This window comes from Dendrobium catenatum, unplaced genomic scaffold (genome assembly GCF_001605985.2).
Source record: "Dendrobium catenatum unplaced genomic scaffold, ASM160598v2 fragScaff_scaffold_923, whole genome shotgun sequence".
NCBI classification, from domain to species: domain Eukaryota; kingdom Viridiplantae; phylum Streptophyta; class Magnoliopsida; order Asparagales; family Orchidaceae; genus Dendrobium; species Dendrobium catenatum.
In genome coordinates, this window is record NW_021319385.1 from 875,651 (window position 1) to 903,444 (window position 27,794).

Genomic DNA, 27,794 nt, shown 5'->3' on the forward strand with positions numbered 1-27,794 from the left:
CGCGTTTTTCGGTAACGGAAACACAAAACTGAGCACAGAAATATCAAAACTCGAAATCTTCGAAATCAGAAATAGGATTCGGAGTCCTTACTGCAAGACAAACAAATCTTCCAACTGCGTCGTCGGACGAAAAGCGTTCTGCGGCCTCCAAAATCAAGCTTCTTCTTCTCTTTCCTTCTCTTTCTCTCTCCTGCCTTTTCTCTCTTCCAAAAATATCTCAAAATATCTCAAATCCGATACTTATAAAGCAGGATCGTCCAGGACGATGCCCAGATCGTCCCGGGACGAACTCCTCTGGACACGGATCTCACAAACGAAAATTAATTCCAATTTGTTTCGTCCCTGGACGATGCTATCTATTCGGTTCGTCCCGACCCTTACATGATCGTCCAGACGAAATTGACAGATTCTTCACAATTTTCTTCAGTTCGTCCTGTGCTAAGGCCAGTTCGTCCGGACTAACAGCACTAAAAAAAATCAGCTTCGGAGGGGTTTTACACCGATTGCGAGGATCTGGTGAAGGAAGCAGAAGTGAGAGGGGAGCACCTACACCTTAATATGACATGTGTCCCTTAAGTCGGTGTGAAATTTACTCCAAATCACACAATGAAGGTGAATGGATAGATCAGGGAGCAGCCAATGGTTGTCCTAGTAGATAGCAGGGTTATGCATAACTTTATCTCATATCGGATTGTAGGCCAGTTGGGATTAAAGTTGGTGGATACAAGGAGCTTTGAAGTCATGATAGGAACATGAAAGGTGGAGAGAAGTAGAGGGATTTGCAGGAGGCTGGTGCTAACACTCTAGGGCCTATAAATTATGGAGGATTTTCTTCTCTTGCATTTGTTAAGCGTTGATGTGATATTAGGAATGAAGTGGTATAAACGATGGGAAAATAAAGATGGATTGAAAATCTTTGGCGATGGAGATTCAGTTGGAGGGGAAGAAGATGGAGTTGTGAGGAGATGTTAGCCTGTGCAGAACCATGGTTTCACTCAAAACCATGGTCAAAGCAATACATGGGATAGGGTTGGGCTACTTTGTGGAGTTGCAGAAAGAGGAGGAGGTTCCATATATAGTCTAACTAATCATGCAATAATTCAATAAGATGTTCATGCTGCCTCAAGGCCTACCTCCCCCAAGGGAGCATGAGTATGCCATCAACCTAAAAGAAGTGGTATCCCCTATCAATGTTTGACCCTATCGATATCCACAGGTTTAGAAGAATGAAATTGAGAGGCTAATCAAGAAGATATTGGAATTGCCCTTACCTAAAACCCCGAAGGAGTTGAGGGGATTTTTGGGACTCATAGGATGCTACAAGAAGTTTGTGAAGGGATACAATTCTATAACATGGCTACTGACAGAGCAACTAAAAAAGGATATCTTCAAATGAGGGGAGATAGCTACATAGGCATTTGAGCAGCTAAAGAAAGCCATGTCTAGTGTCCCTGTGTTAGCACTATCATATTCTATCCAGCTGTTTGTCGTTGAGAATGATGCATTAGGCTAAGGTTGGGGACAGTCCTCATGCAAAGTCAGAGTCCCATAACTTATTTCAGTCAGGTATTGACTGCTAGGGCCAGACTGAAGTTGGTGTATGAAAGGAAGCTGATGACAATATTATTGGCAATACATAAGTGACATCCTTATCTGTTGGGGTGACACTTCATAGTCAGGTTCGACTAGAGGAGTTTGAAGTTCCTGTAGAATAAAGGATGGTGATAGAGGAGCATTAGCGGTGGCTAACTTGAGAACAAGGTGCGTTTTTTGGGAGGGAGTATTATTACGACTAGAGGGGGTTGGGTGGAATCACAAAGGGAGCCATAGGGAGGGGTCGGCCAGCCTTGTGAGGCCTAGGAGAGTTGTCATGCATTATGGAAGGAGGAGAAATAAAGGGGAGCTATTTATAAAGGTTTCCTAATTATGTTTATTGTGTTTATAATTGTTTAAATTGTTTGAGAATGTTTTCTAAATTATGTTTATGTTGTTTGGGAAGGTTCTATTTGTGTTATTATGTGTTAGGGCTATTTTAAAGAAAGTTTTGTCCAGAGTTAAGGGAGGAGAGAATTTGTGTTTGCTGTAGTTTTATTTTGGAGAGCTTCCTTAGTGGTGTCTATAGTTTGTGGGAGAGCTAATCTACCTCTCGAATAGTAGATCAATTGTATCTTTCTTTATTGTTGAAGAAAAAATCAATTGTTGAAACGACTTCTTTGCTAACATTGTGGTACCTTGCACTTTAGTTTATTTATTTTAGATACCCACCTAGACCTTCATGCTTATTCTGACTCCGATTGGGCTACAGATAAAATTGATGGCCATTCTATCATCATTTATTATGCTTATCTAGTACAACTCTGATCTCATGGTATGTTAAAAAACAAATTAATATTGCTCGTTCTTCTTCTGCAGAGGTGGAATACATAGTCTTAGTCATCCTTGCTAGTGATTTTATTTGGTTGTGAAGGTTACTACTTGAGTTTCAAATTTCTTTACCCAAACCAAAGCTTCTCTTTTGTGATAACATTTCAGCTCTTGTTTTGGGTAATAGCCCAGTTTTCATGCTTTCACCAATCATAGTGAAATTGACCTTTTTTTAATTAGAGATTGTATCAAACAACAACATATTGCAGATCATATATTATCTTGCATGATCAATCAGCAGATATTTTCACTAAATCACTTGTGCCACTTGGTTTGCTCATCCACGAGACAAGTTAACACTTCAAGAAAACTTGGGGGGAGGTTATGCTAGGCACTGTAGGTTGTCACTTTTTCAGACTAATTTCATCATCACCGTTAGTTTGCAACTGAATGCTATCTCACCCTTCATTTATCATCATAGTTGCATTATTGCATGATATTTTATTAATATAAATGAGGCTATAAATTATAACTGTGATGGAAATTAGAAAATATTAAAGGTTGTAGTTTTGTGTTCATCCTCATTATTATTTTCTCTATTTTATCTGCACCTGTTTCATTTGCTTCCATATACTAGCAGCTCAATGATCTACCTTTATATAGTATCAGAGTATTTATAGTAAAGGACACGCTGTAGGTAGGAGAAAGATCAAGAAATCATTGAGTGGAGTAGATGAATGCCCCAGCCGCTGATGCCGTAGATGCATTGGAGTGGTATTAGCAAAAAGAGGTGTAGATGATGCTGATGATGAAGACGGAGGAGATATAGCAGATCTAATAGGTTACAGATAGCAAAGATTGGGACCTTAGAGTAAAGTATAGTGGGTTGTGGAGTCCTTAATAAAAAAAATCATGAGCATAAAAAATAATATAACAAGGATTATTGACAATTAATTTATGGATGGAAAGCAAATTGTGTGACAAATTGGGAACATGAAAAATATTCGAGGGATTAAGCTCATGTGACGGGGTCTGAAGAATGCCCTGTCCAGCGTGAGTAATAGGAACAAACTGTCCATTGCCAGCTTGAACTTGAGAGGTTCTTGTACACAACTGAGATGTCTGAAGATGAGATGCCATAGAAGTACGATGAAATGAGGTTCCAAAATCCGGAAACCAATTTGCATTCGGTGCAGATGAGATTGAAAAAAATAAATCATTGCGATGCCAACAATGAATCACTGAATGTCCAAATTTGCCACAAATTTGACACCCAACTAAGGAAAAGGATCAATGACCCCTGTGAGCAGTCCTGGATGCTAGACGACGGCTGTGAGTTGAAGTAGGATTGTGTAGAGCTCAACTAGAAGCAGAAGAGAAGATGCAACCTCGCACACGGCCATGAACAACAATAAGAGCAAAGGCCGAATAAGTAGAATTAGCATGGGTTTTATCACGAGCAGTATCTGCAGACTGCAGCTAATTTGAGCTCCTCACTGCACAAAAGTGTATAGAAATCATCTAGATTGAGTGGATGCAATGTGGACCCTTGATAAGCCGCAGACAACCCATTAAGTATATAAAGTATGACATCCTCAAGATCAATACTGGAGCTGGCAGCTATAATCACATCAACTTTTTTGCTTGATATCAGAAAGATATTGAACCATTGATTTATACTTCGTTTGAAGCTGATGTAGTTAATTTTTTCATTGTTAGTATTCAAGAGAAATTTGTGGATTACAAGCGACGCTAAATAGTAATTCAAATATCATGACATGAGTCCAAATTAAGAACATAGAGAAGCAAATTGGAGGAGATGGAGTAGAGATCAACAACCAAGTTTTGATCAATTAGCATTCAAGTTTGAAAATGAAGATTATGAACAACAGTTCTATCATGAAGAATGTGCTTTTTCGCGGGTTCGGAGGTAGACCCATCAAGTAAAGCCATCAAGCCCATTTGGAGAAAACAGTTTCAGAATTGGAGATTTGAAGTTAGGTAGGCAACAAAATGGGAACCATGGTTGAAGAGCCAGACTGCCATGTAGAATTGAACTAAAAAATTTTCAATAGAAGCTATAGTAATTGCTGAAGGGAAAATAAGCTCTAATAGAATATAAAAATTGAGTGTTGAGCTGTCAGTAGATAGAAGCAAATGATGTCGTTGCAGATAAAACCGAGAAAACAGTAATGAGTATGAACACAAAACTGCAACTTTTCAGATTTTCTAATAACCATCAGAGTTGTATTTTACAGTCTTACTTAAATTCCTAAAATATTATACTACAGTACAGCTATGATTATGAATGAAGGGTGAGAGTGCATTCAGTTGCAATGAATAGTGATGATGAAATTAGTCTGCAAAGAGGTTTAATTTTTTACAAAGAATCTTTACTATATTAAGAGTTCTAATTTTTTAGGAGGAGCAATTGTCCTAGGCAAGACTAAGGGCGAACAAAAGAGAAGTATACTGTGATTCTCTACTAGTGCGTCTGCTCTGTTGCAATTGGAAAGCATATTTTTTGCTTTGTTATATATATTTGTTTGAGGAAAGTGATATTTTCCCACGTAGCGAGATAAAGGCTTGATGTTGTTGTTATGAGAATGAGATATTTGTTGAAATCCGGCTAGTTTTAGCCACTTCTTTCGATTACAATTATCTTTAATATATAACTCACAGCAACTTAATGTTTGGTAATGAAATGTTATCATTAAAGTCAATATAGAAATATAGCTGAGGCCAAACAGGAACATTGCAGCCAAATTGTTGAAATTTAACTCTACAAATAAGCCCCGAAGGACCTGAAATCTGAATCAAGTTATTAATATGGAAAATGCTTAAGTAATGAAATTATTTAATATGGCAAATGCAGGAGGAGAAAAGAATGTATGAAGAGAAGTTCAGGCAGGGTTACTAAGGGCTTTGGGCGCCCCAGTAGAGAGTTGGTGCTGTCTTTTGCTGCTGGCCTGGTTGAACAAAAAAGCAGTTTTAACGTCATGATGTTGTAAGTCCGTAATTTTAACTCATCAACCGTATGAATTACTGATCATCAATCCTTAATTCTAGCTGCCCAAGAAATTAAAAATGTATGCTTCCAGCACTGCTGTTCGTTTGGAATGTAATTTGATTGAAGTCCTTTAAAAGGAAGCTGCCTTAACTTGCTAAGTTTGGGGCAGCTTTTTTATTGTTTTCTTAAAACAGTTTTTCAGTATAAAAAATTAAAATGTGTTAAAAAGTTGCTTTAAGAAGCAATAAGAAAGCTGTCTCAAACAAAGCTACAACTTTCTTACTGTTTTTTAAAGCAGATTTTTAGTTCTAAAAATTTTTATACTAAAAAAATTGTTTTAAAAAATAATAAAAAAACTGTTTCAAATGATTCTTCTCGAAGAAGTTAAGAATCTTGTGCACATATGCCATCCTTTGACATATTGAAAAAAATTGTTCATAAGAAAAAAAAAATCAATCTCTACCAGTTTTAGTTTATATTGATCTATAATTTATGAATAAATGTAAATTTATTTATTATGATATTTTTAATAATATTTTATAGCTGATTAAATACTATGAAAATCGGGTGCCATTGTCATCAAGATATAAATTAAATTATGCTTATTTTCAATGAGATTAGATATGCAAGATATTAGATATATTTTATTTTATGTTAAAATATAAATAAAATAAAGTTAAAAAAAAAAAAAAAAAAGTTCAAACATCCTCTCAACTGCTATGCTTAAAATTCAATTCTTATGAGTTGAGCCTAGCTAAGTTGGAGTTTGTATGATATACAAGCTTGATTATATGCTTGAGCTTAAACTTGTGGCTTGATAAGCTTAACTCGTGAGCTCGTTAATGAGTCGTATTTGAGCCGACTCATGATTTGGTTTGACTCACTTACACCTCTAACTGTATAGGTTTTATAGCCAATTTGCCCATATTAGATAAGTTGCTAGTTTGAGGCATGCTATAATTAGCCTATTTTGAATCTTAATGATCTAATATAAATTATGGTATTTCATTTAGTTAGATTTTATACAACTATAAATAAACAAAAAATTTGAAAATTTTTACTATGTAATTTTTTATATGTATAGTGTGAATTATTCTTCTCATATTGACACATGTAGACTAACTTTTTATTGGATATTTTATATTGCAGGCATATTAAACATTTTCGCAAGTATATAGACTCTTGTAAAAATCATTATAGAATAACAAACGATTCGACATAATATTGTGAATATTACATATAAATAATTTTATGATTTATGATTACTAAATTGTGTATACCAATTTATATTGTAAGGAGTTTTTTTTTTTTCAAATTTTATCGTTCTTAAGTTGCCAATGCAACTTGACAACCCAAATCTTATCCAATGGCATAAGATGTTGAGAGATGTCTATTTTTAACTTATATGAGATTGTTTGTCGCGGTATTATTTAATGATTAACTTGTATAGAAGAGAAGATAAATTCATCAAGAATTTTTGACCAAGATGAATTTGCTTGCCAGAGTAAAGAGTTTTACTCGATGATGTTAACCTGTATGAAGAGATAAAAAGAAATAAATCAAATATTTTTTTAACCTATTTATGATTATTTATTAAAATATTACTTAATAATATTAACTTGTGTGGAAGAGATTGAGCTGAATCGATTGTACATTGATTGGAATGTGGTGAATGTCATGTGTCTCTCGAAAGGAATGTGATAATTCATCTGTATTTAGACTTTTGCTGACCTTTTGAGGTCATATCTGTGATATTGTCCATCGAGTAGAAGTCTAATTAGGATTTGAGTGCAAAATTTAAAACTCAGATGAAAGTTTCCTATAAAATTTCTCATAATTTATAGGAACCTTTGAGAAAGATAATTGACAACAAATTTATTTATGATACGTAGATAAATATTGGGTGTAAAGACTTACCCTGCCTAGCATTTGAACCCCTTAATCTGGCCTAATTCTTATGGAACTGATGTGACTAATGGGTGATTGAAGAAGGAATTTTATAACTACAATCATGGCGATAGCTTTATCCTTTTGAGGTTGCAATTGAGCTTCCCTCAATCTTTATTTTCTTCTTTTAGAGCTGATGATCAGTAGATGGTATTGGGATTATCCTATTAGAATCGTACTTTGATGTGAATGATCTTTTGAGACTATAATCAAGGAAACCCTCCAGCTTAGAATCATTTATCACAAACGGGTCTAAATTGTTGCATGATAGAAAATTTATGATAATAGAGAAAGTTTAAAGTCTTAGTTTTATATGTAAATCTAGCACACACATTGATAAAAAAAAAGTTGTATGAGTTTTATATGAAAATTTTGAAATGGTAAAAATCTATAGACTCTGACCTAATTAAAATGATTTTATTAGTATATCTTGTCAGTTACAAATGATGCCATTTCTTATAATTGGAGAAGTTGTTGACAGAGTATAGAAGACATAATTTTAGAGAATGAGTTTTGTAATGAAAGTTGGAAGAGACTTGAGGTATTAGAGTTGTTTTTAAAAGATCATTTATGATATGTTTAATTGTTCTCCTTAAGAATATGGAGATCTGAGACCACGAAGTCTAGTATAAATTTTGATGTTGATATTGTGAATCAAAGTTAGTATCAACAACATGCATGGATAATATAGATGATATATATCAATATTATTTGTGATGGTAAATGATAATGTCAGAGCGGTGTCGATGTTGTGATGATGGTATGCATTGACTTTATATGAGATGTTGTGTGCCGATATTGTTAGTGATTGTGGATGATGAAATTGGTGAGCCTCAGCATTCATGTCAATGACTTATATGAACCTTATAGGTGATAGTGTATGTCGATGTTGGTGGTGATGATAAGCAACAAAGTCAACATATGTTTACCTTTTTTATGTATGATATGTATCAACCTCATAAGTGATGACATATATTAATATTGGCGGTGATAATAAGCAACAAAGTTAACATACAATAATATTTCAACTGACGACAACATTAATCATAAAGGTTGTGACATGCATCAACATTATTAGCAATGATGGGAGATAGTAGTCAATCAATGGTTTGGTTGGACTATTATGTTCATGAGATCATAATCAAACAATAATGATCAGAAGATTATATTTGGGTGACGTTTGTCATAAGATTGTCGTTGGGCTAAGACGGTTTTATGATGATGGTCAAGTGGCTGTGGTTGGGTGACAGCGATAAGGATAAAGTAGTTCGACAATAATAATTGAATGGCGATAATTCGACAATGGTGGTTGTATGATTGTCATCCCATGGAGATTGTTAAGCATCAATAATTTGACAGTGTTCGTCGAATAACGATATTCTAACAACGATGGTCGGGCTGTGATAGTCTGACAGAGTTGTTTGATTGACGACGATCTACTAGTGATGGTGATATGATAGTGGTGGTTGGGTGCTAGCGATCTATTGGTGGTGGTTAGATTAAATTACTTTTGATACTGTTGCATTGGTCTCATTCATATATTTAGTTTTAACATAAATTTATTGAAATCAGAATTATGATAATTTTAAATTTAATTTCATAAATTTTCAATTTAAAATTATATCGAGAGTAATCAAATAAGTGAAGCATCGATACACAAAATAAAAACATCTATAAATACGAAAATTATTTTTAAATAAATAAAAATTAAAAATATTTTTATATCAGATATAATATAAGAACGAATAAATGATGTTAATTTTCTAAAAAAAAAAAAACAAACAATAACAAATTTTTAATAAACAACGCATCGAGCCGAAGAGTCCACCGCACTAACAGCTAAATTCTAATAAATTTGCTCAACGACCTGTGGAGGCCACTGGTTCAAAGAATCTACGCCCCATGTCGTCTTCTTCCTCTCTCATCCATGGCACATACCCCCTTTATCGAACTAGGGGTCCCTCGCTCCATTCTCCTCCTCTTCCTATATAATAAGGAGCCATACGCTTCCCTTCCCTTCCTTAGCCCCTCCGATCTCCTCTTCATCGCTGCTGCCTTCTCTTTGTCTCTATCCGATGGGAGGAGAAGCGGTAGCTACAGTATCTGCCGAAGACTCGGCGATGGACGCCATCCAGAGACGGCTAATGTTCGAGGACGAGTGAGTTCTTTGCTTTCATCTTCCCTCGTCTTTTATGTTGTTTGCTTCTGTATTGAAATCCTTTATGTTATTGATTGGCGATTTATCTCTTGTGGTTTTTTCGTACACCGGGTCTTTTCATGGGATGATAGGCTTTTATGGGATAGGCTTTATTTTAATTTGGGTTGGATGATTTTGATAGTTATGATTCGCCTTTCTCGCTGCGGGGCACGGTTTGTTGGTTTCGTTATCAATATTGAATTCTTTAGTCTGTAAGTTGGCTCATTGGACCAAGTGAGCAATTAGCAGATTGTGATTCCGCTGCCTTCTTAAGAAAGATGTAATAATAAACGCTTCCCCTGCACCCGAGCCCAGTCAATCTGGTTTCGGATTGAGCAGATCACTGCATTTTGAATCAACCCTATTACTGAAGGATCCTCTGTAGTTATAACTGTTTGATTTCTATGATGTTATAATAGAAAATCGAATCTTTTAGATTTGGTGCTTCCAGCCTAGGATATAATTTTTTCAAAGCAAACCTTTTTTTTAGTATTCAGGACGGCATGGTGAAATGTGGGGTTTGAACCTTAAACTGTTGCAGATAAGGTTAGATCGCTTTTGTTTGGGACAAATATATTGATTATGGCTTTGGAAGATGATTTCATATTTGATAAGTTCATGGTTTGCATGCAAGCTGCTGTTTAGTCTTCCCTACATTTTACCAACTTTATTTATTGTTTACGCTTTTGCAACTCAAAATTTTTATTACATTGTGATGAATAGTATGCTTCATGCAAATTTTCGATTCATCTGATATGTCTTATGTAATTTTCACAATAATTCATGGTCACAGTCATAATATATTACATTTTCCTATGCTCCACTAGTTAATAATTTTACCCCATTTATTAACCCCACAAATATCTTGGCATTGTTATAGTATGCGACTTCTTAAGCATTGGATCTTTGCTATATTAATTGTTTGTTGCATATCCATTCACTGTTCACAATTTCTTAAAAGAAAATTCAACACTTCAATTTCACTCTCTTCAATATTTTGATTTTTGAGTTATCAAGATTTTTTCTCAATATTAAGATGATTTGCTTGTTTGGTCTTGCAGGTGTATTTTGGTGGATGAGCATGACAATGTTGTTGGTCATGAGTCCAAATACAACTGTAAGTGATGAATCACCATCTCAACATTCTTTATTTCATTAGTATATAGACATATAATTCTTGAGAGAAAAAGAAGAGTTAGCTTCTTTGTTTCGTCGCCTCATCCATACATGCTGGTTTACCCTTTTAGATTAAATACCATTCAATTGAAAGTAACTGAGGAAAAAATATAAATATATGTCTAAGGTGCATGGTTGGAGCTGTCACTATTCGGCATCTGGGTTGGTGCCACATGCTCTCGCTCTCATAAGAATGAACCATTGCCCCGGTTTATTTTTTTAGCATTTTGTTCTCACATTCTCATCTTTTCCAATCTTTTCATTTCTACAATTGCCTCCAATTCATGTAAATATAAAGCTGTGCTCATCTTCTCAATCAATATTGTAAATTTCATTACTATGTATGAGCCTATTAGGCTTTTTATGAGGGCAAAATATTGAAGCTAGGACTACTACCATGTTGAAGCCTTTGATCATCTATTTCTTCTCACAACTTCGTTATTTTTAAGTGATGAATATCTAGGTTGAAAGGTGATGTAAGTTTGACTCCTGGTAGCTTGATTTGTAAAATCAGTGAACTTTATTCGACGATTTTTACCCTTCCTGGGACCTAGGATTGTACTTGTGACATAATTGGAAAGTGATGATGATGTTAAAGGAAGCAAGCACTGGTACATTCTTGGAAAGTCACTGAAGATGGATCAACTTCTTTCCTGCTCAGAAAATATAATTTGTGCTTCAATAGTTTGTTCAGAGATCTTGATGTTTTACTATAGTATGTCAAGCCTGAGAATTAGAAGTACATACAAGTAGAAGTGTACGTGCATGTAATTTTAGAAGAATAGAAATTCATCTACTAATTAATCTAGGTATCAGCTTAGTCATCACATATATATTATGACAGAATACCATTTATGTTATGTGAGAACGAAAAATACTGGTCTCTCATTCATTCCTATTCAACAATGATCATGTCTGACTCATATGACATCCCCACAATTATATATTGAATGCAACATTGAATAGACTATATCATATTACAGTCCTCTTCTACAATATAATTGTTTCCAATATGTGTAATATAATCAAATTGCACTCATAATAAGCAATTAAACTAATCAATAGCAAAACATATGAACAAAAGAAGATTGAGCAATTTCTCTTTTAATTAAAGAATCAATTTGAAATGCATTATTTTCATCTAACAAGGAAAAGAAGATCCTCTATTCCCATCAAGAGAAAATTTTTAAAAAATAAGTCCATTATATTTCAACCGAATTGTCACTTGGGAAATATGAGCGAAACTTTTATTTATTGTTGACCGCTACACTAAATATGCGCAAAAGATATGAAATCGGTGAAACAAGTGACGCGCGCGTCAACGTGACACGTCACTTGGAGGTCAAACAACATCCGATCGTCAAACGGATTGCGCCTTCATTATTAGAGAATCGAATTTGCCTAAGTAGGACCGCCTTGCAGTCAGAACGGGCAAAAACAATCAAGGTCGGCGATCGACGCGCAACATTATCCAGACGACTTCCGATCACGAAATTGACTTCGCCATTGCGTTCAGAACGTTGACAACACCTAAAACCAACTATAATTTTTCTCAAAGAAATTCGCACGCAAGAATCGACATAGATACCGAGTCGACAACGCTCGAATTTCAAGGAACGATGAGCAAATCGGGGCATTTTTCTGATATAATTGACTCACTTCTGTCATTATAAAATAAAAATGATAATAATAACAATAGTGAATATTATTTATCATTAATAATAATAATATAATTAAAAGGAAATCAAAATTAACTCAAATCAGAAGATTACCTCGTTATCACTTGCAACGGCTCCGTCCAAATCCCAAAAATCCCGTTGATCTTCGCATTTTCTCCCATGAATCTTGTGACGCGATTTTTCCTAGATCAAAACCCTGCCTTGGGGTTAAGAAGTAATCGAACAATGCCTTGTTGTTTTTCTTTTGCTGTCTCTACAAACAAAAGCCCCTACGATTCGAAGCCTCCAAGCTGGAAGCTCTACCTCAGGCTCCCGTTAACTACTCCTACAGCCGAACAAACTCCTCCACTCTCGCACACTTCGATCCCGACATCAAGACCGGCCAAAGCCCCCAATCCGAACTGCTGCCCTTCAAGGCCTATTACAAACAAAATTCATTGACAAATGCAGAAAGCCTACTACGAATCTAAACCTTTGTTGGCAATTAGACAAAGTCGACAAGGCTCAACCAACAAAATAAAAATACTCATAAGAACCCTGATGATAATCGTGTTGATAGAAAATCTCAACCGCAGGGGACCACAAACAAGAAAATGACTCCTAAATTCTCAAATTCCCATGAAAATTCAAAATTTAAAAATCACTAAGATTTTAAGTTATTTAAAATTAAAATAAATCATCAAATACTTAAAGCAAAATTCATCCACCCTCCGCAACAATTTGCTGAGGTGGATAAATATGAAAATTATTTCAGCTCACAAAGAGCAAATGTTTGATCAAGAATATCACTAGGAATCATTCTCAAACAAATTCCTGCTAGTAAGAACATGACACTGTGTACTCTAATTGGTGGTTTCGTCGCTAAATGGCACCACAAGTAAACAGTTATGACCAAGACCATCTGAACCGGGTGTTTTTTCCGCTAAATTGAACCACTAAATTACGGTCATTGTCAGAATTCACATGTTTTCCAATGACTTCAAATTCTTGAGATATGAATCAATAGGATATAATTGATGTGGTATAAAGCTCTCTGTTAGCTAAGGTGGATTCAGATTTGTCCCCTTAGATAAATACTCACCCCAGGTCTACAAGGTACCCATGAACGAAGCAACCCATGGCTGCTGACAAGGATTCTTCTGTCAGGTTGGGTCGACTTCCTCCTCAGACTAAGTAGACTAGGGACCATATTGACCCGAGACGACATAACCATGAGATTATGATTGGGTCTATCATCACTTCCCCCCGCCATCCATTTTTAAGTTCAGGCTGGTGAATTTTTTAATTTTAAATATTAAAATCCCAAATACCAAATCACGCTGCTACTATACGCCGGATATTATGTATATGTTTAACGATTAGCCTTAATCTAAAGTTTTCTCCGGTTATTAGGAGGGGTAATTAATTATAAGGACTTGTGCCTATAGGAAACCTGAACTCATACCCTAAAGTCCTCAGAAAATGAGGGCGAAATTTCTAGGTAATGTCTCATTCACAACCCAATTTGCCTACTAAAAATTTGTTTTGAAACATACTCGTTAAAACTTTCCTCGTCAACCCGAAATGATCCAATGGTGGTCCGCAGAGAGGCTGGGGCGTAAATTTTTGGAGCCCTCATTTATATGTTATAAATAATAATATTTTCACTTAAGCTTTTTTCGGGACATTCTTAAATCGCTTTAGCCAAAGAGTCTGTTAATATATATGATAAATAAAAATGCTTGATTCAAGGGATAACAAGCCGTTAAAGTGATAAATAAGTGAAAATTGCAGCATTTTATCCATTTCTTATTGAAGTTATATATATAAGTTGAAAATTTCTTAAGGCGAAAGAGATGAGGAAATTTCTTCTTGCCAACGAAGGGCTTGAATTTCTTTTTAGGTTAATGGCCTTGGCTTGGATTGCTTTTTAGTTCTTAGGAATGCAGATGAAGTGATTGAAACACAAATAAATTATTTAAATCAAAATATGAGTTAAAAGAACATTTGGAAGGACTTAAATTAAAAGTTAAGGATCTTCTTAATAGAATACCAAAAAAAAGGCAAGGGTTCTCTATTTCATTTTTAATAAGAGGATAGATTTGTGAAGGAAAATAATTAGCAATATGAAATTAAGGTTGAACAATTGTAATCTTGCAATGCAATAAAATAAGTGAATTAATTATAAAACAGTTATTCATAATAGATTAATAGATAAGAAATCAAAATTTTAAATCACAGATGAATTCAAACTAGTTTTTGATATTGCTCATTTGATAATTTTCTTGACTTAATTAATGCTTATAAGCTGTAATATTATTTACTTTTATTTAGTTTAGTATTGAAATATTGTTTTCTATCAAAGGGAAATTTAAGAAGAAATAGTATATGAAAGATTCAAATATTGGATCCCAATTGCCAATCCTAAAATCTTACTTCCCATGCTTCTTTCATTGTCCAAAAAGAAATTGATGAACTTTTCAGAAATAAATAAGTAAATATGCATTTTTTAATATTTTTTATGATATTAAGTGTTTTATGTTAACTTCTTAATTTTAGCTAGATTAAACAACCTTATTCTATTTTTTGGGGGATATTTAGGCCAATTAAATTAAATTCATACACACATCACATACGCAAGACTCAAATCTAAGACCTCTTGATTGGTATCCAAAGCTTCCAATCATCAAACCAAGGTGAGCTGCATACCATATTCCATTTGTAATGATGGCATTTGATTAGTTTAGGTGAGTGTTGACCCCTATACATCAGACCACACGACAAAGGACTCAAACTGGTAAATAAAGCAATATGTGTATTAATGAAACACGTCACTTAAGGGGTCAAATGACCTCCAAATGCCAAACGGATGGTATCGTTGTGATCAGGACACTGAACTCTGCTGGGTCGAGGCCCCTCGTAATTGAATCGGATGAGATTGGTCAAAAGAGATGACCGACACTCGAAATTAAAGCGCGAGGCTGATTAAACGATGTCGGATCAACAAACGAACTTCGTCATTGTGTTCAGAACATTGCAAATACTCAAAAACTGTATTTTATTTGTTCAATTTGAATCATCCTAATGAGTGACATAAATTTCGAGACAACGCGTATTTCAAGGAAATCAGGCCTCGACGTCGCTAAGATGACGTCCAATCATGAAATGGACTATGCCATTACGTCTGGAACGTCATCGACATTCAAAATATACATCTTTTGTGATTAATTGGGATCAATCGTAATGGTGACATGGATCCCAAGGTAAGAACACGCATATCGAGGAATTTGACCCTCGATGTCGCCCAAACGATTTCAGGTAGACAAACGGATAGTGTCATTGCATCCAGAATGTCGTCTACAATCAGAATATATATTTTGTTTAATGAATTTGGATCGTCTGAGATGTAGGTGAACTTCTAGGCGATACAAATATGATATAAAGGCCCGCGTTACGACGGAAACAAGGCCCCAAAAATGCTCGAATGACATTCGATCGACAAACGGACAGTGTCATTACGTCCGGAACGTCGTCTACATTCAGAAAATACATTTTATTTAATAAATTTGGGTCATCTGAGATGGTGAATTTTAAGGCAATGCAAATATGATATAAAGGCTTGCGTTACGACGGAAACGAGGCCTCGAAGACTCTCGGACGACGTCCGATTGAAAAACGGACAGCTCCATTGCGTCCGGAATGTCGTCAACATTCAGGATATACATTTTATTTAATAAATTTGGATCATCCGATATGGTGGTGAATTTCTAGGCAATGAAAATATGATATAAAGGCCTGCGTTACGATGGAAACGAGGCTTCGAAGATGCTCGGACGACGTCCGATCAACAAACGGACAGTGCCATTGCGTCTGGAACGTCGTCGTCATTAAGATTCTACATTTTATTTGATTAAATTGAATCTTTTGAGGTGGTGTCGTAATTTTCAAAGTCGATTCAAATATGTTGTGAAGGCACACGTTTTGAGGGAGATTAGCCTCGTCGGTGACGAAATGATGTCGGATCGACGAACGGACGGCCCCATTGCATCCGGAACGTCGCCGTCATTAATAATATACATTTTATTTAATCAATTTATATTGTTCGAGGTGGTGGCACAAATTTCGAGATGATTCAAATATGACAATACACATTTTGATGAAAATTAGGCCTCTACGATGTTAGGATGCCGTCTGATCACGAAACGGACAACGCCATCGCGATCGGGACATCGGCAATATCCTAAATGCACTATCAATTTGTCTAATTTTGACTATTCGGCGAACTCGGCACATTAAACGAGACAAAATACACTCGAATCGAGAAAACGCGCAAATCATGATGCTTTCAGATTGATTGGAACATGGCTGTGACCCTAATTAATGTTATTACTAATTATGATAGGGCATCATTAACATGGCCAATTGATCTTACCAAAAAGGCAAAAATCAGCAAGTCAAAATGAAACCTCAAATCACAATTAACCCTTACCTCGTATGTGTCAAAAAAAAAAAAAAAACTCTGCTAAATCCGTAAATCCCGCAGATGGCAGCGACTGGCCTCGATCAGCCCTCCGTCTCCTTGTTAAATCAAAATGAAACGAACAAATGTTGGTTACACCCTTCGTTGCTTCCACGTTAAAAAAAAAAACTTCAGGATTTTCAATCTCACAAGCTGCTTCTCCGGTAAACTCATCCCACCGAAATCACCTTCTGTGTCCAACCCTCCATCTTCACCTGTTCGAACACCCTGGACCTTCTGCACTTCCACTTTCCAGCCATTTGAAGCCTCCAAGCCAATGTCGGCTGAGCTTCACGCCTACGTCCAAATCTGCATGCAAGACCTTTCCAACCGCCTCATCTCTAGTTCACAAGTCAATGGCCTGCCTCCCAGCTTGCTGCAGCTCACGTATACATCTCTGCTTCTCAGATTTCCACTCCCCACAACACCAAACCGTAAGCTAAACTCCACTCTCACGGCTTGTTCTAGATCAGAAAAAAGAGCTCGCAGCCCTTACCATCTCTCTAGCCGAATTCCTATAGCCTCGTCTGTCCATCCCGAACACACAGCCGAAGTCCACCTCAAAGCCTTTACCTCAAACCCACGGCTAAATATCTTCTCTCAAAATATTTGCTGCAGCTGAACACTTTCAATCACCTCTGCCGCTCAGCTCTTTCCCCACCTGCTCTACTTCCTACTATAGCTGAATCCGAGACCGTGCTTTCCAACCTCCCCAAGCTCTGTTTCCTCCATTCGGCCCTGTAAGTGGAGCTTACTACTATCTATGCCTTGTAAACCGAACCAAGTCCAATTCCCGTCTAGACCACCGAATCCACGACGGCCTCCAAACTGTATTATAACAGCAGAGCTTGTTCTTTTTTTTTTTTTTGGGACATTTAGGCCATTTAAGGCAAACTCACACACACAACGCATACACATAGATTCGAATCCTGAACCTCTTAGTTGGAAGCCAAAGCTCTCAACAATAGGCCAAGGAGAGTAGTGTATGCAGAGCTTGTTCTTCTCCACTGCTGATCAAAATCTTTTACCCAATCATAATGTCTCTTGCTTTCATATAAGCAACAATCCTGGTCTTTTTCTTTCACTACCAAACAATTCATCACAGAACTATCAAATCCCATTAACTTTCCTTAATTCCCTCACCAAACTTTTGCTTCACGTGAAACTATTCACATATTCCAAAACAAAAAAAGAGAAAGGACAAAGGAGTACAGTAAGATTCTTACACTTTTCTTTTGCTAAATATTAAAGCTAATAAGAATTGATGGTATTATCTAATTATGTTAGCATAATGTTATAGTTACTTGAGCTTATATTATTTGCTGCTCATTTTAAAATTTTGAGATGATGTCATTAACTTTTCTTATTAGCATTTTTGGGTGAGGTCGTTAGTTGTTTATATTGGCATTGCTATGTAATTAAGTTGTTGTGTAAATGTTGATTAGGTAGTTATGTTGAGGCCATTAAGTACTTGCATTAGCAAGAGCTTTCGGATTTTATTAGTTGTTGTATATATATATTAGGATATAATTATATCATATGTTATGGTATAATTATATTATGTGCTATAGCATAATTGTAAAGAAAAAAAAAAGAAATGAAAAAAAAGGGAGACAAAAAAAAAAAATTTTTCTTAGCGTGGTGGGGGATCGAAAAATACACGGTCGCGGTGTCCTCGAAAGGAGGCACCTACCATACACGCTTTTCTTAGCGTGGTGGGAAAGACCCAGTTTTCTGTAGTTTTCCCCTAAACGGGGAGGCGTCGGAAGGTTGCCGAAATTTTGGGTGAACGCAATGCTATACTTTGACCTCATTTGAACTCGAAGGACAATGAAATTGAACTCAACTTGAACCAAATAGACCTTAAGCGAACTTAAACTCAAATAAATTTGAAAGTATAAAATTTGAACTTACATTTGATTTGAAAATCAAATGAGAAGAACAAAGAACTAGAACTTAATTGCACTTGCAAGGACTACATGGGACTCGAATGAAGGGAAGAGGCTCATCTAAAGCCTGAATTGAACTTGAACTCAGACTTGGACTTGAACTTGGACTTGCACTTGGACTTGGACTTGAATTCGGACTTGAACTTGTTGACAAAATACAAATGATTAATTTTGAACTTAATTAAAATAAAATTGAAATGAAGACTTAATTGGAGCTAAATTTGGACATTAATTGATCTTGCATACCAAATTGGTGGACTATTTGAACATAAGAGGACTTCCAAATTGATTACAAAAGAGCTCAAATTCAAATAAATGAGCAAGATTTGGATAATCATAAAGAATTTTTATAAGACTTGATTGAACCCCCACTCAAATTGGAATAAATAGATATAAGTGGTTGAGTTCATAATTGATGAATGACAATCATCAATAAGATATAAATGAATAAATATAAAATTTATAAGCCAAGGGATTTTTGCAAATGTCATTCACTTAATGATAATGGTGATGCAATTTGATTTTCAAAATAACCTTCATGCTAATGGCAATGATTGGATTGTAGTATTCATCCTAATTCATACAAAATATAGATGATAATTTTGATCATCTAACTAAATGTCAATGAATGAACAAGGGTCTACAAATGAGGTCCAAGAGCCTACAACAAACAAGGATTATCATGGATGCATGCAAAATCTGTGTAGTGAAAGAGATAATTGGCTTATAAGCATGAATGATTTGCAAGCTTTAGAATCCCAAACGACAACAATTAAAGTGTAAGGAGCATTGCAGCTGAAATGAAGATATTAAGATATCAAATTCATCATACAAATTGCAAATCACTTTTGAGAATAAAGAAGTGATGAATGTAGTTTGTTTGTAAGAAGCGCAAGATTTTAGATGCATGGCTTGATTACAAGGCCATAATATGATGACTTTAAAGCATCATAATGGATTTATAGTATGGAGCATAACTCACTCTTTAGTGGCAATTGAGTGGATAAAAATAAGGCATGTCATGAACATAAATAATATACTTCAACCATGTTCTCAAGTGATCAAGGATAATTGGAGATAATGAAAGTTCATGATTCTTAATATTATTCATTCACAATCAACGATCAGATGAAGACATAATCAAATGCCTGCAATCAACCACCGTTATGAGCTCAATATGTCTACAGTCAAGTATATGAAGAATGGCGGCAGAGACAACATGTCCTTCACACATTCAAGGTATCTACCAATTATTGTGGCGAAGACACTATGATATCTCCATGATCAACAATTGTCCAACATCAGTCGAACACATCGGCCCTCTATAAGAAAAGACAAATGATACGTAATGGAGTATAAATATGTAAGGGGTTGTAGAATATTCCTTATACATACCACATGATGTTTACAAGCAGAAGCATATGAGGTACGATGAGTGCAAAGTATATACAAGTCGTTATAGAAGAACTGTCGTACACCCAATATGTCATATAGAGGGCAAATACAGAAGAGAACTGTAGTAGATAGGAGCTCTTACAATATGCTGTAGAAGACCTGTAGTACGCCCAATATGTTGTCAACATGCAAAGATACCAAATGACTACACATCAAATGCAAAGCAGGAGATTAGTTAGTGCACTACGATCCACCTGTAGAAAGCGACGAGTAGTGCACGACAGTCTACCTGTACAAAGCAGCAAATAACTGATTCAGAAGCTGCTACGCCACGCCATCGGATCTGCGACATTCGTACAAGCAGACAGAAGGCGTCCACAACTACAATGCCACGCCACCGGATCCGCAATTTCTATGCAAGCGGACAGAAGGCATATACAAATATTTCAAAATACCCCTGCACGTGCACTTTAATTTATATACACATAGGTATACTAAAAGGGGGTAAAAGCAATCAAAGAACCTACAAGGGCCCCGACGAGCGTGTTATTGGTACACACGTGACGTCTTGGGATGCTGCGCGGGTTATTAAAATTGAACCCGATCCTTCTAAGAAGATAAAAAGAGTGGATATGGTTCAATTATAAAATGCCCCCAAACACCCGTATGGGCCCCGGCGAGCGTGTTATTTGTACACACGTGACGTCTAGGGATGCTGCGCGGGTTGACAAGTGAGTTTAGGTTTGAAACTGATCCTTCGATACGGGTCAATAGAAGTCGACAAGGTTCGAACCAACAAACAAATATACGGTTGTGGCGATCATCATATTTGTCTTAATACATTCATATTAGGCCTTCAAGGCCTATAATAATGAGAATTCACTATCAAGAGCATAAAGCCTACGAAACCCGATCCTCGATCAATAGCTTGGTCGAGTTGACAGGGTTCAATCAACAAAAGAGAAATGACCCCAAACACCCCGATGATGGCCGTGTTGAATGCAAATCTCAACCGGAGGGTTCCATTCCAAATATTTTTCAAATGCCATTCCAAATATTCTAAAATCCAAAAAAAATCTTAAAATCATCAAAATCCCAAAAATATTTAAAATTTGAAATCATCCATCAATCACTCAAAGCAAAAAAACACCCACTCTCCGCAACAGTTTGCCGAGGTGGACAAATTAAAGTTTACTTACGCTCACAAAGAGCCAAATGCCTAGTCGAAAATATCGCTAGGATTCATTCTCAAACAGTCTCCTGTCAGTAAGGACGTGGTACGTGTCCTCTAACCGGCAGTTTTGCCGCCAAATGGCACTGCAGGTAAACGGTTATGACCCGGGGCCCTCTAAACCGAGTAGTTTTGCCGCCAAATGGCACCACGAAATATCGGTCATGGCCAGCGTCGTTACGTTTCTTATTGGCATCAAATCCTTGAGATATGAATCAATAGGATATGATCGATAGGGCACAAGCCCTCTGTTAGCTAAGGTGGATTCAAATTTGTCCCCTTAGACAAATATTCACCCCCGGTCTACGAGGTCCCCTTGGACGAAGCAACCCATGGTTGCCGACAAGGATCCTTCTGTCAGGTTGGGTCGACTACCTCCTCTGACTAAGTAGACCAGGGACCACGATGGCCCGGGACGACGGAACCATGGGATCTTGATCGGGTCCATCATCCATTCCTCTACCATCCGCTTTAAGTGCAAGATGGTGCAATTTCCATTTTAAATATTAAAACTTTCCAAATTCCCAAATTCTCCAATCTTTCCAATCTCAAATCCATTGCTGCTACTATATGCCAGATAACACGTATTCTATACGTATCTGATTGACGACTAACCTTAATCGAAAGTTCTCTCTCGTGATCGGGAGGGGTAATTAACTATAGGGGCTTGCGCCTATAGGAAACCAAAACTCAGATCATAAAGTCCTCTGTCCTCACAAAATGAGGGCGAAATCTCTTGGTAGTGTCTTATCTACAAACCCATCTGCCTTCCAAAATTTACCCCAGAACTTATTCAGTTAAAACTCCCTCGCCGAATAAAAAGAAAAGCGGGCGGAGGCTGGGGCCGAATTTTCGGAGCCCACAGTGAGCTAATCATGCTGCTAGTTAGTAACAATAATTGGATAGCTGTCTTATGGGTTTTCATTTATTAAGTTATTCTTTGGTGAATACATTATAGAAAATATTTCATTTGAATTATGACAATAGTAAATAAGAAGGCTTTAAACTATATTATATAGTAGTGGAAAGAGACATTTGGTACATGATAGAACTTTGCAGTAAATATTTTAAGATTTGTGCAGAAAGGAGGTTTGCAAATAATTAGTGACACGGTAATGTTGAATTGCAATTAAACTATTATGAATTATGGTTATTAACATGAATTATGAATAGACATATTTAATGGTCACATGTTTCTGTTCTTAAAATAAAATTAGGATAATCAATCAAATCATTGGAAACTTAAATAAATTAATGATCAATCCATCCGATTTAATTAATTAGTGCAAGGATTATTATTGACCATATTGTTTAGTGTCATAAAAGAAGAATATTCCATAAATGTTTGAGTTATGAATGAATTGATATTTTTTAAACACAACTTTATTATTTAATAGAGCAATAATTAAATGAGTCCTATTTTTAATGATCAGGAGACGGTAACTTTCTGAAAGCACTAAAAATTTCAGAACATGAAGAATAAAAAGAGAGAGAGGGATACTTTTGTTTGCTATCTGTAATATAACTTTTGAATAGGCATGTTTAAAGAACACATATTTTTGTACTATTACCGTTTATCAAAACCAGCAGGTTATTTGAAATGTATGAGCATGCAATTGCTTAAGTTTAAATAATCAAACCATCTGATTTGGTTAATTAGATGCAAAGATTTTGTTTAGCAATGTTCTCAAGAATCATAAAAGTAAGCAGATATCTAGCGTATATAAAATCAATTCCAAAATAAGAACTGTTTTTAGTTAAAAGAAGGCAACACCATAAACTATTGAAGTAACTTGCTGATGCATTTACAATTTCAGAAGAAAAAACGAGCATAACTTGGTTAATGATCCTTAATAGTGCATTTAATCTAATTTTATATCTTATTTACAAAAGATTCTCGTTTTCAAATCATGCGAAATCTGTTTTTGTGAAGGTAACAGACTGGGAAAATTAGTTTTTTTGTGCAATAAAATATGAAAATAGAAAATTAGACTAAGATTAAAAAAGAAATTTATTAGGTTTTTTTATAATTCAAAATAATGAATATGACATCCACAGGGAGTTAGATTATAAGATTTTTAACAATTTGAAAAACAAATGAAGATTTAAAAAAATGGAAAATTGTTTGTGAAGACCAGTTTTTTCAGGGAGGAATCTATTAGATTTTGAATAATTTAAAAATTAAAATTAAATGCATGTAAACTATGGCTGCAATAGGGATGAAAGGAGATAATTAGATAAAAATTTGAAATAATTTAAAAAAATCCAAAGAATGCTACAGTAGTTATCCAGAAATAAGAGCTATCATAGAAATTACAGTTGAAAGGTCGGGATATCATTAGCTTAAATGGAGAGCTAGGATTTTGTTTGGGTGAAATTCCAAGCGATTTTCTTAATTGTAATGTAGATTTATTGTTCAATGTGGAGTATATAACTTGTTTTTACTTTATATCTTATGCTATTAAAGATTATAAACAGGGGTGGAACCTGGAAGAGCTCAGGGTCGGCAATTGCCCACTCTGAAATTTTATTTTTTCTTAGAAGAATAATCATTGTAACCATTTTGTCTACCTTCAATAATTGCATATGTCCAAGTTCTTAGAAAAAAAATTCATTTCTCTATTTCTTATGTGAAATTATGCCTTTCACAATATTATTATCCAACTTCAAAAGAGAGGTTGGTTCCGTACAATAAAGATGAGTAATACTTATGATCATTTAAAAGGTATGGAGTTTTGAGTATTTTTTTAAACTGCATTGAAATATTTTGTATAAGTAATGCGAAAACTATCTTATTCTGAGTTTTTTTTAAAATTATTATTATGAGAGATCACTAAGATACATGGATCATTCATGAAGCATTCGATTTTCATTCATTGTTTCGGTCACCAGCCTATTCTAACAAAAAATATCATGACAAATTTAAGCTAACTGATGAAACCTTCTGCTGAAGTATAGGCCATTTGATGGAAAAGATTGAAAAGGAAAATTTGCTTCATAGGGCCTTCAGCGTTTTCCTGTTCAACTCAAAGTATGAGCTGCTGCTTCAGGTATATATTTGTCGCTTTACCTTATTATTAATAAACTAAAAATTCTAATGTTTTGTTCTAATCACTGAAAGTGCAATATTTCCAGTTGGCCTTTTTCTAGTATGCCAAAAGAGAGAGAGCACAATGAAAATTCTCTTCACAATCTCTATGACTCTCTGGCAATTCAGCACTGTTTATCTTATTGTTAGCACTATCCATTTAGAATGCTTAAAACCTTCTATTATCCCTTGATTCTACACAGCAAAGATCTGCCACAAAGGTCACTTTTCCTTTAGTATGGACAAACACCTGCTGCAGTCATCCCCTTTATCGCGAATCAGAGCTCATACAGGAGAACTTCCTTGGTATTTTATAAAAATCTTCTCTGTTTTCTGCCAACAACTCAACCATAGATATAAAATTCTTGTAACCTACTCAGGGGTTAGAAACGCCTCTCAGAGGAAGTTGCTTGATGAACTTGGCATTCCCCCTGAAGACCTTCCTGTAGATGAGTTCATTCCTGTAGGTCGAATGCTTTATAAGGCTCCTTCAGATGGCAAATGGGGGGAGCATGAACGTAAGTCCTTACCCTCATAAGCCTATATTTCGGCTTCGTTTGGGACGGCTTTCTTATTGATTCTTAAAGCAGCTTTTTAGTATAAAAATTTTAATTTTTGTATTAGAAAGCTTCTTTAAGAAAGCCGTCCCAAACGAAATCTTCAAGTTACATTCCAACTCCTTTTCTGTATTAACCATTCAAGCGATTTCAATCACAGTTGATTATCTGCTGTTCATTGTTCGTGACGTCAAGGTGAATCCAAATCCAGAAGAAGTCGCCGACGTTATGTACGTCGACAAGGACAAGCTCAAGGAGCTGTTGAGGAAAGCTGATGCCGGCGAAGATCGTATAAAACTCTCTCCTTGGTTCAGACTGGTCGTCGACAATTTCTTGATGGAATGGTGGGATCATGTGGAGAAAGGTACTTTGCATGAGGCTGCTAACATGAAAGCTATTCATAAGCTCACATGAAAATTTTCCAGGTATTTTTCTGATGGCTGCTAGTAGTACAATCTCTACTACCTGCCAATCTTAGGTTTCATTTGGAAAAAAAAATTATATTAAAAAACTGCTTTATAAAACAGTAAAAAAGCCGTTCCAAACGAAGCCTTAATCTGCTCTATATGGTGGACTCCTTTTTTGTGAACAAGCACATGCATGTTGCTAGGTAAGTGTTTGTTGTATCTGGAATTGTTGACTTGCTTTTAGTGCTTGTTCTCATTGGCTTATTTTTATTAATTTTATTATGTTATTCTTCTTTGAGAATTTTAAGTTATATTAATCTTTATGGGACTAAATTTTTTACAAGAAAATGTGCTTTTGAAGAAACAGTGAAGATATGATATTGGAAAAAAAAAAAAAATAATCAGAACATTTGAATATGTTTTTTGTCAGGATAGTATTAATTTTATTATATGTAATATTAATCTTACATGTCACATATTATCTATATAACAATAAGAACAATAACATAATGTCTTTATCCTATTATGTGTGATCAACTACATAAATCATTTTTTTTTTCATAATCAAATTTTCATTACATTTTCATATATTATAATCAAGCCTTTTTAGGTCTGCCTCTATTTTTCTTAATATTAGTCAAATCTGCTATATTTACTCCCCTAACTGGGTCTTTGGAAGGTGGATGATTTATGTGACCAAATTATCTAAGTCGACTTTTTCTAATCTTATTTGTCATTGGATCTAGTCCAACTTTTTCCTATATATACCCATTTCACGTTCTGTCTCTAAGAGTGAATCCACTTATCCATCTAACTGTTCTCTTCTCTGCAACACTTAACTTAATTTTATATTTCTCTTTTAATAGCGAACATTTCTATCACACATTACAATTTTCAACACCATTTTATAAAAGTTTTTCTTAAATTTGAGGGGTACTTTTCTCTCACACAATAGGCCCGATACATTCAACCCCTTCAATCATCCAACTTGAGTTCTATTAATAATATTCTTATATATTTCATCATCATTTTGATCAATAAAATATATTATCTCTAATATATCTAAATCATTTGACAATAGATAAATTGAATTATTAAATAATATAATGAAATTATTAAAGATTTATAGTATTTTTTTATTATATTTGTGAACATTTAATAGGTTATTTGTATTATCTAATAATTTTATTATATTTATCTGGTAGTTTAAAATTAAATATAGGTATAATGAAAATAATCTCATCATAATACAAAACTTGTCATTACAGCCCTCCTTTGGACCTGCAACTGTGAGCCCAGCACTTTTACACAGGCGTAAAAGCATTCGAGATCTTTTGATGAATATTTCTGAGTCTTTTCCGTTGGCTTTATGATTAGAAATTTACATACATAACATTTAAAATTGGATGGTTGAAGAGGCGGAATACATCGGAGTTATTGTGTGATAGAATAGTACCCCTCAAATTTAAGATAAAATTCTATAAGATGGTGGTGAGACTTATAATAATGTACGACGCATAATGTTGATCATTAAAAGAAGAGTATAAAATCAAAGACTGAATGTGAATCAAATATACAAGTGAAAATGTTGGAGTAACTTCAGAGGAAAATGAGATTAGACAGAGTCATCTTATTTGGTCACATAAAGCGTCGCTCATATGAGGACCCAGTTAGGAGAGTAGATGAGTTAGATCCGGCCTATATTAAAAAAGATAGAGACAGAACTAAAAAGACATGATTATAAAGTATTAGAAAAAAAATTCTAATTATTAGATTTAAATGAGAACAAGCACTTCTTAAAGCACAATGAGGATGACCAATCTCTTTTTATATCCGGGCTGATATCAAAGCCGTCTGATTTACATTAAGATTAGTATTTTATATGGCATCTTGAATTATATTAATCTCAACATAAAACAAACGATTTGTAAACCCATTATGATGTATTTTTGCATCAAAATATACTGACATAATTTTTTTTTTATAGATTAAAAGTAAAGAAATTAAATAAGAGACTTAATATTTGAATAATAAATTTGATATTTAAACTTAATATCTAATATTTAATAGAAGCATATCTGAATGAAGAGAAGAGAAAAAATGCTGAGCTAAATTTTAGGTAAAATTATTATTTTGTTTAATATTGTTAATTTGGATTAGAATTGATAATCTTAGGACTAACTAATTTTACAAAGTCAGCAACTTTATAAAGTGAACAAAATTAAATAAATTATTATTTTAACTTAGTATTTAGCTCTTAAATAGACACAAAAAAATGTTCTGCTAAAATATTTTA

At 35.0% G+C, this 27,794-nt stretch overlaps 2 protein-coding genes across 4 annotated transcripts in view; both read left to right on the plus strand.

Annotated features, from left to right (window-relative positions):
* Positions 1–5,510, plus strand: part of LOC110108565 (DNA-directed RNA polymerases II, IV and V subunit 11) — a 14,599-nt gene extending 9,089 nt beyond the window's left edge. Inside the window, exon 5 of one of the 2 annotated variants that reach the window (XM_028697402.1) lies at positions 4,787–4,847. In XM_028697402.1, coding sequence (XP_028553235.1) covers positions 4,787–4,804 — 18 coding nt within the window. In that variant the 3' untranslated portion in view covers positions 4,805–4,847. Of the gene's footprint in view, positions 1–4,786; positions 4,848–5,239 lie in introns of those variants that run through there. The other variant, XM_020839252.2, reaches the window with a different exon arrangement.
* Positions 5,511–9,186: 3,676 nt separating this feature from the next.
* On the plus strand, positions 9,187–25,799 carry LOC110108573 (isopentenyl-diphosphate Delta-isomerase I). Of its 2 annotated transcripts, XM_020839264.2 has the most exons (7): positions 9,187–9,479; positions 10,580–10,635; positions 24,405–24,496; positions 24,738–24,840; positions 24,915–25,052; positions 25,252–25,516; positions 25,619–25,799. In XM_020839264.2, the coding sequence occupies exons 1-6, from the start codon at positions 9,397–9,399 to the stop codon at positions 25,503–25,505; spliced, it is 726 nt and encodes a 241-aa protein (XP_020694923.1). In that variant the 5' UTR covers positions 9,187–9,396; the 3' UTR covers positions 25,506–25,516; positions 25,619–25,799. The 2 variants fall into 2 exon arrangements, with proteins under 2 accessions (XP_020694923.1, XP_020694922.1); XM_020839263.2 differs by having other exon boundaries at positions 25,252–25,796.
* Positions 25,800–27,794: the final 1,995 nt, after the last annotated feature.

Coding starts and splice junctions, on each gene's coding strand:
- LOC110108573 (XM_020839264.2), top strand. CDS start 9,397: ATGGGAGGAGAAGCGGTAGCTACAGTATCTGCCGAAGACTCGGCGATG. Junction 10,636..24,404: donor TCATGAGTCCAAATACAACT/GTAAGTGATGAA, acceptor GCTGAAGTATAG/GCCATTTGATGGAAAAGATT. Junction 24,497..24,737: donor AGTATGAGCTGCTGCTTCAG/GTATATATTTGT, acceptor GATTCTACACAG/CAAAGATCTGCCACAAAGGT.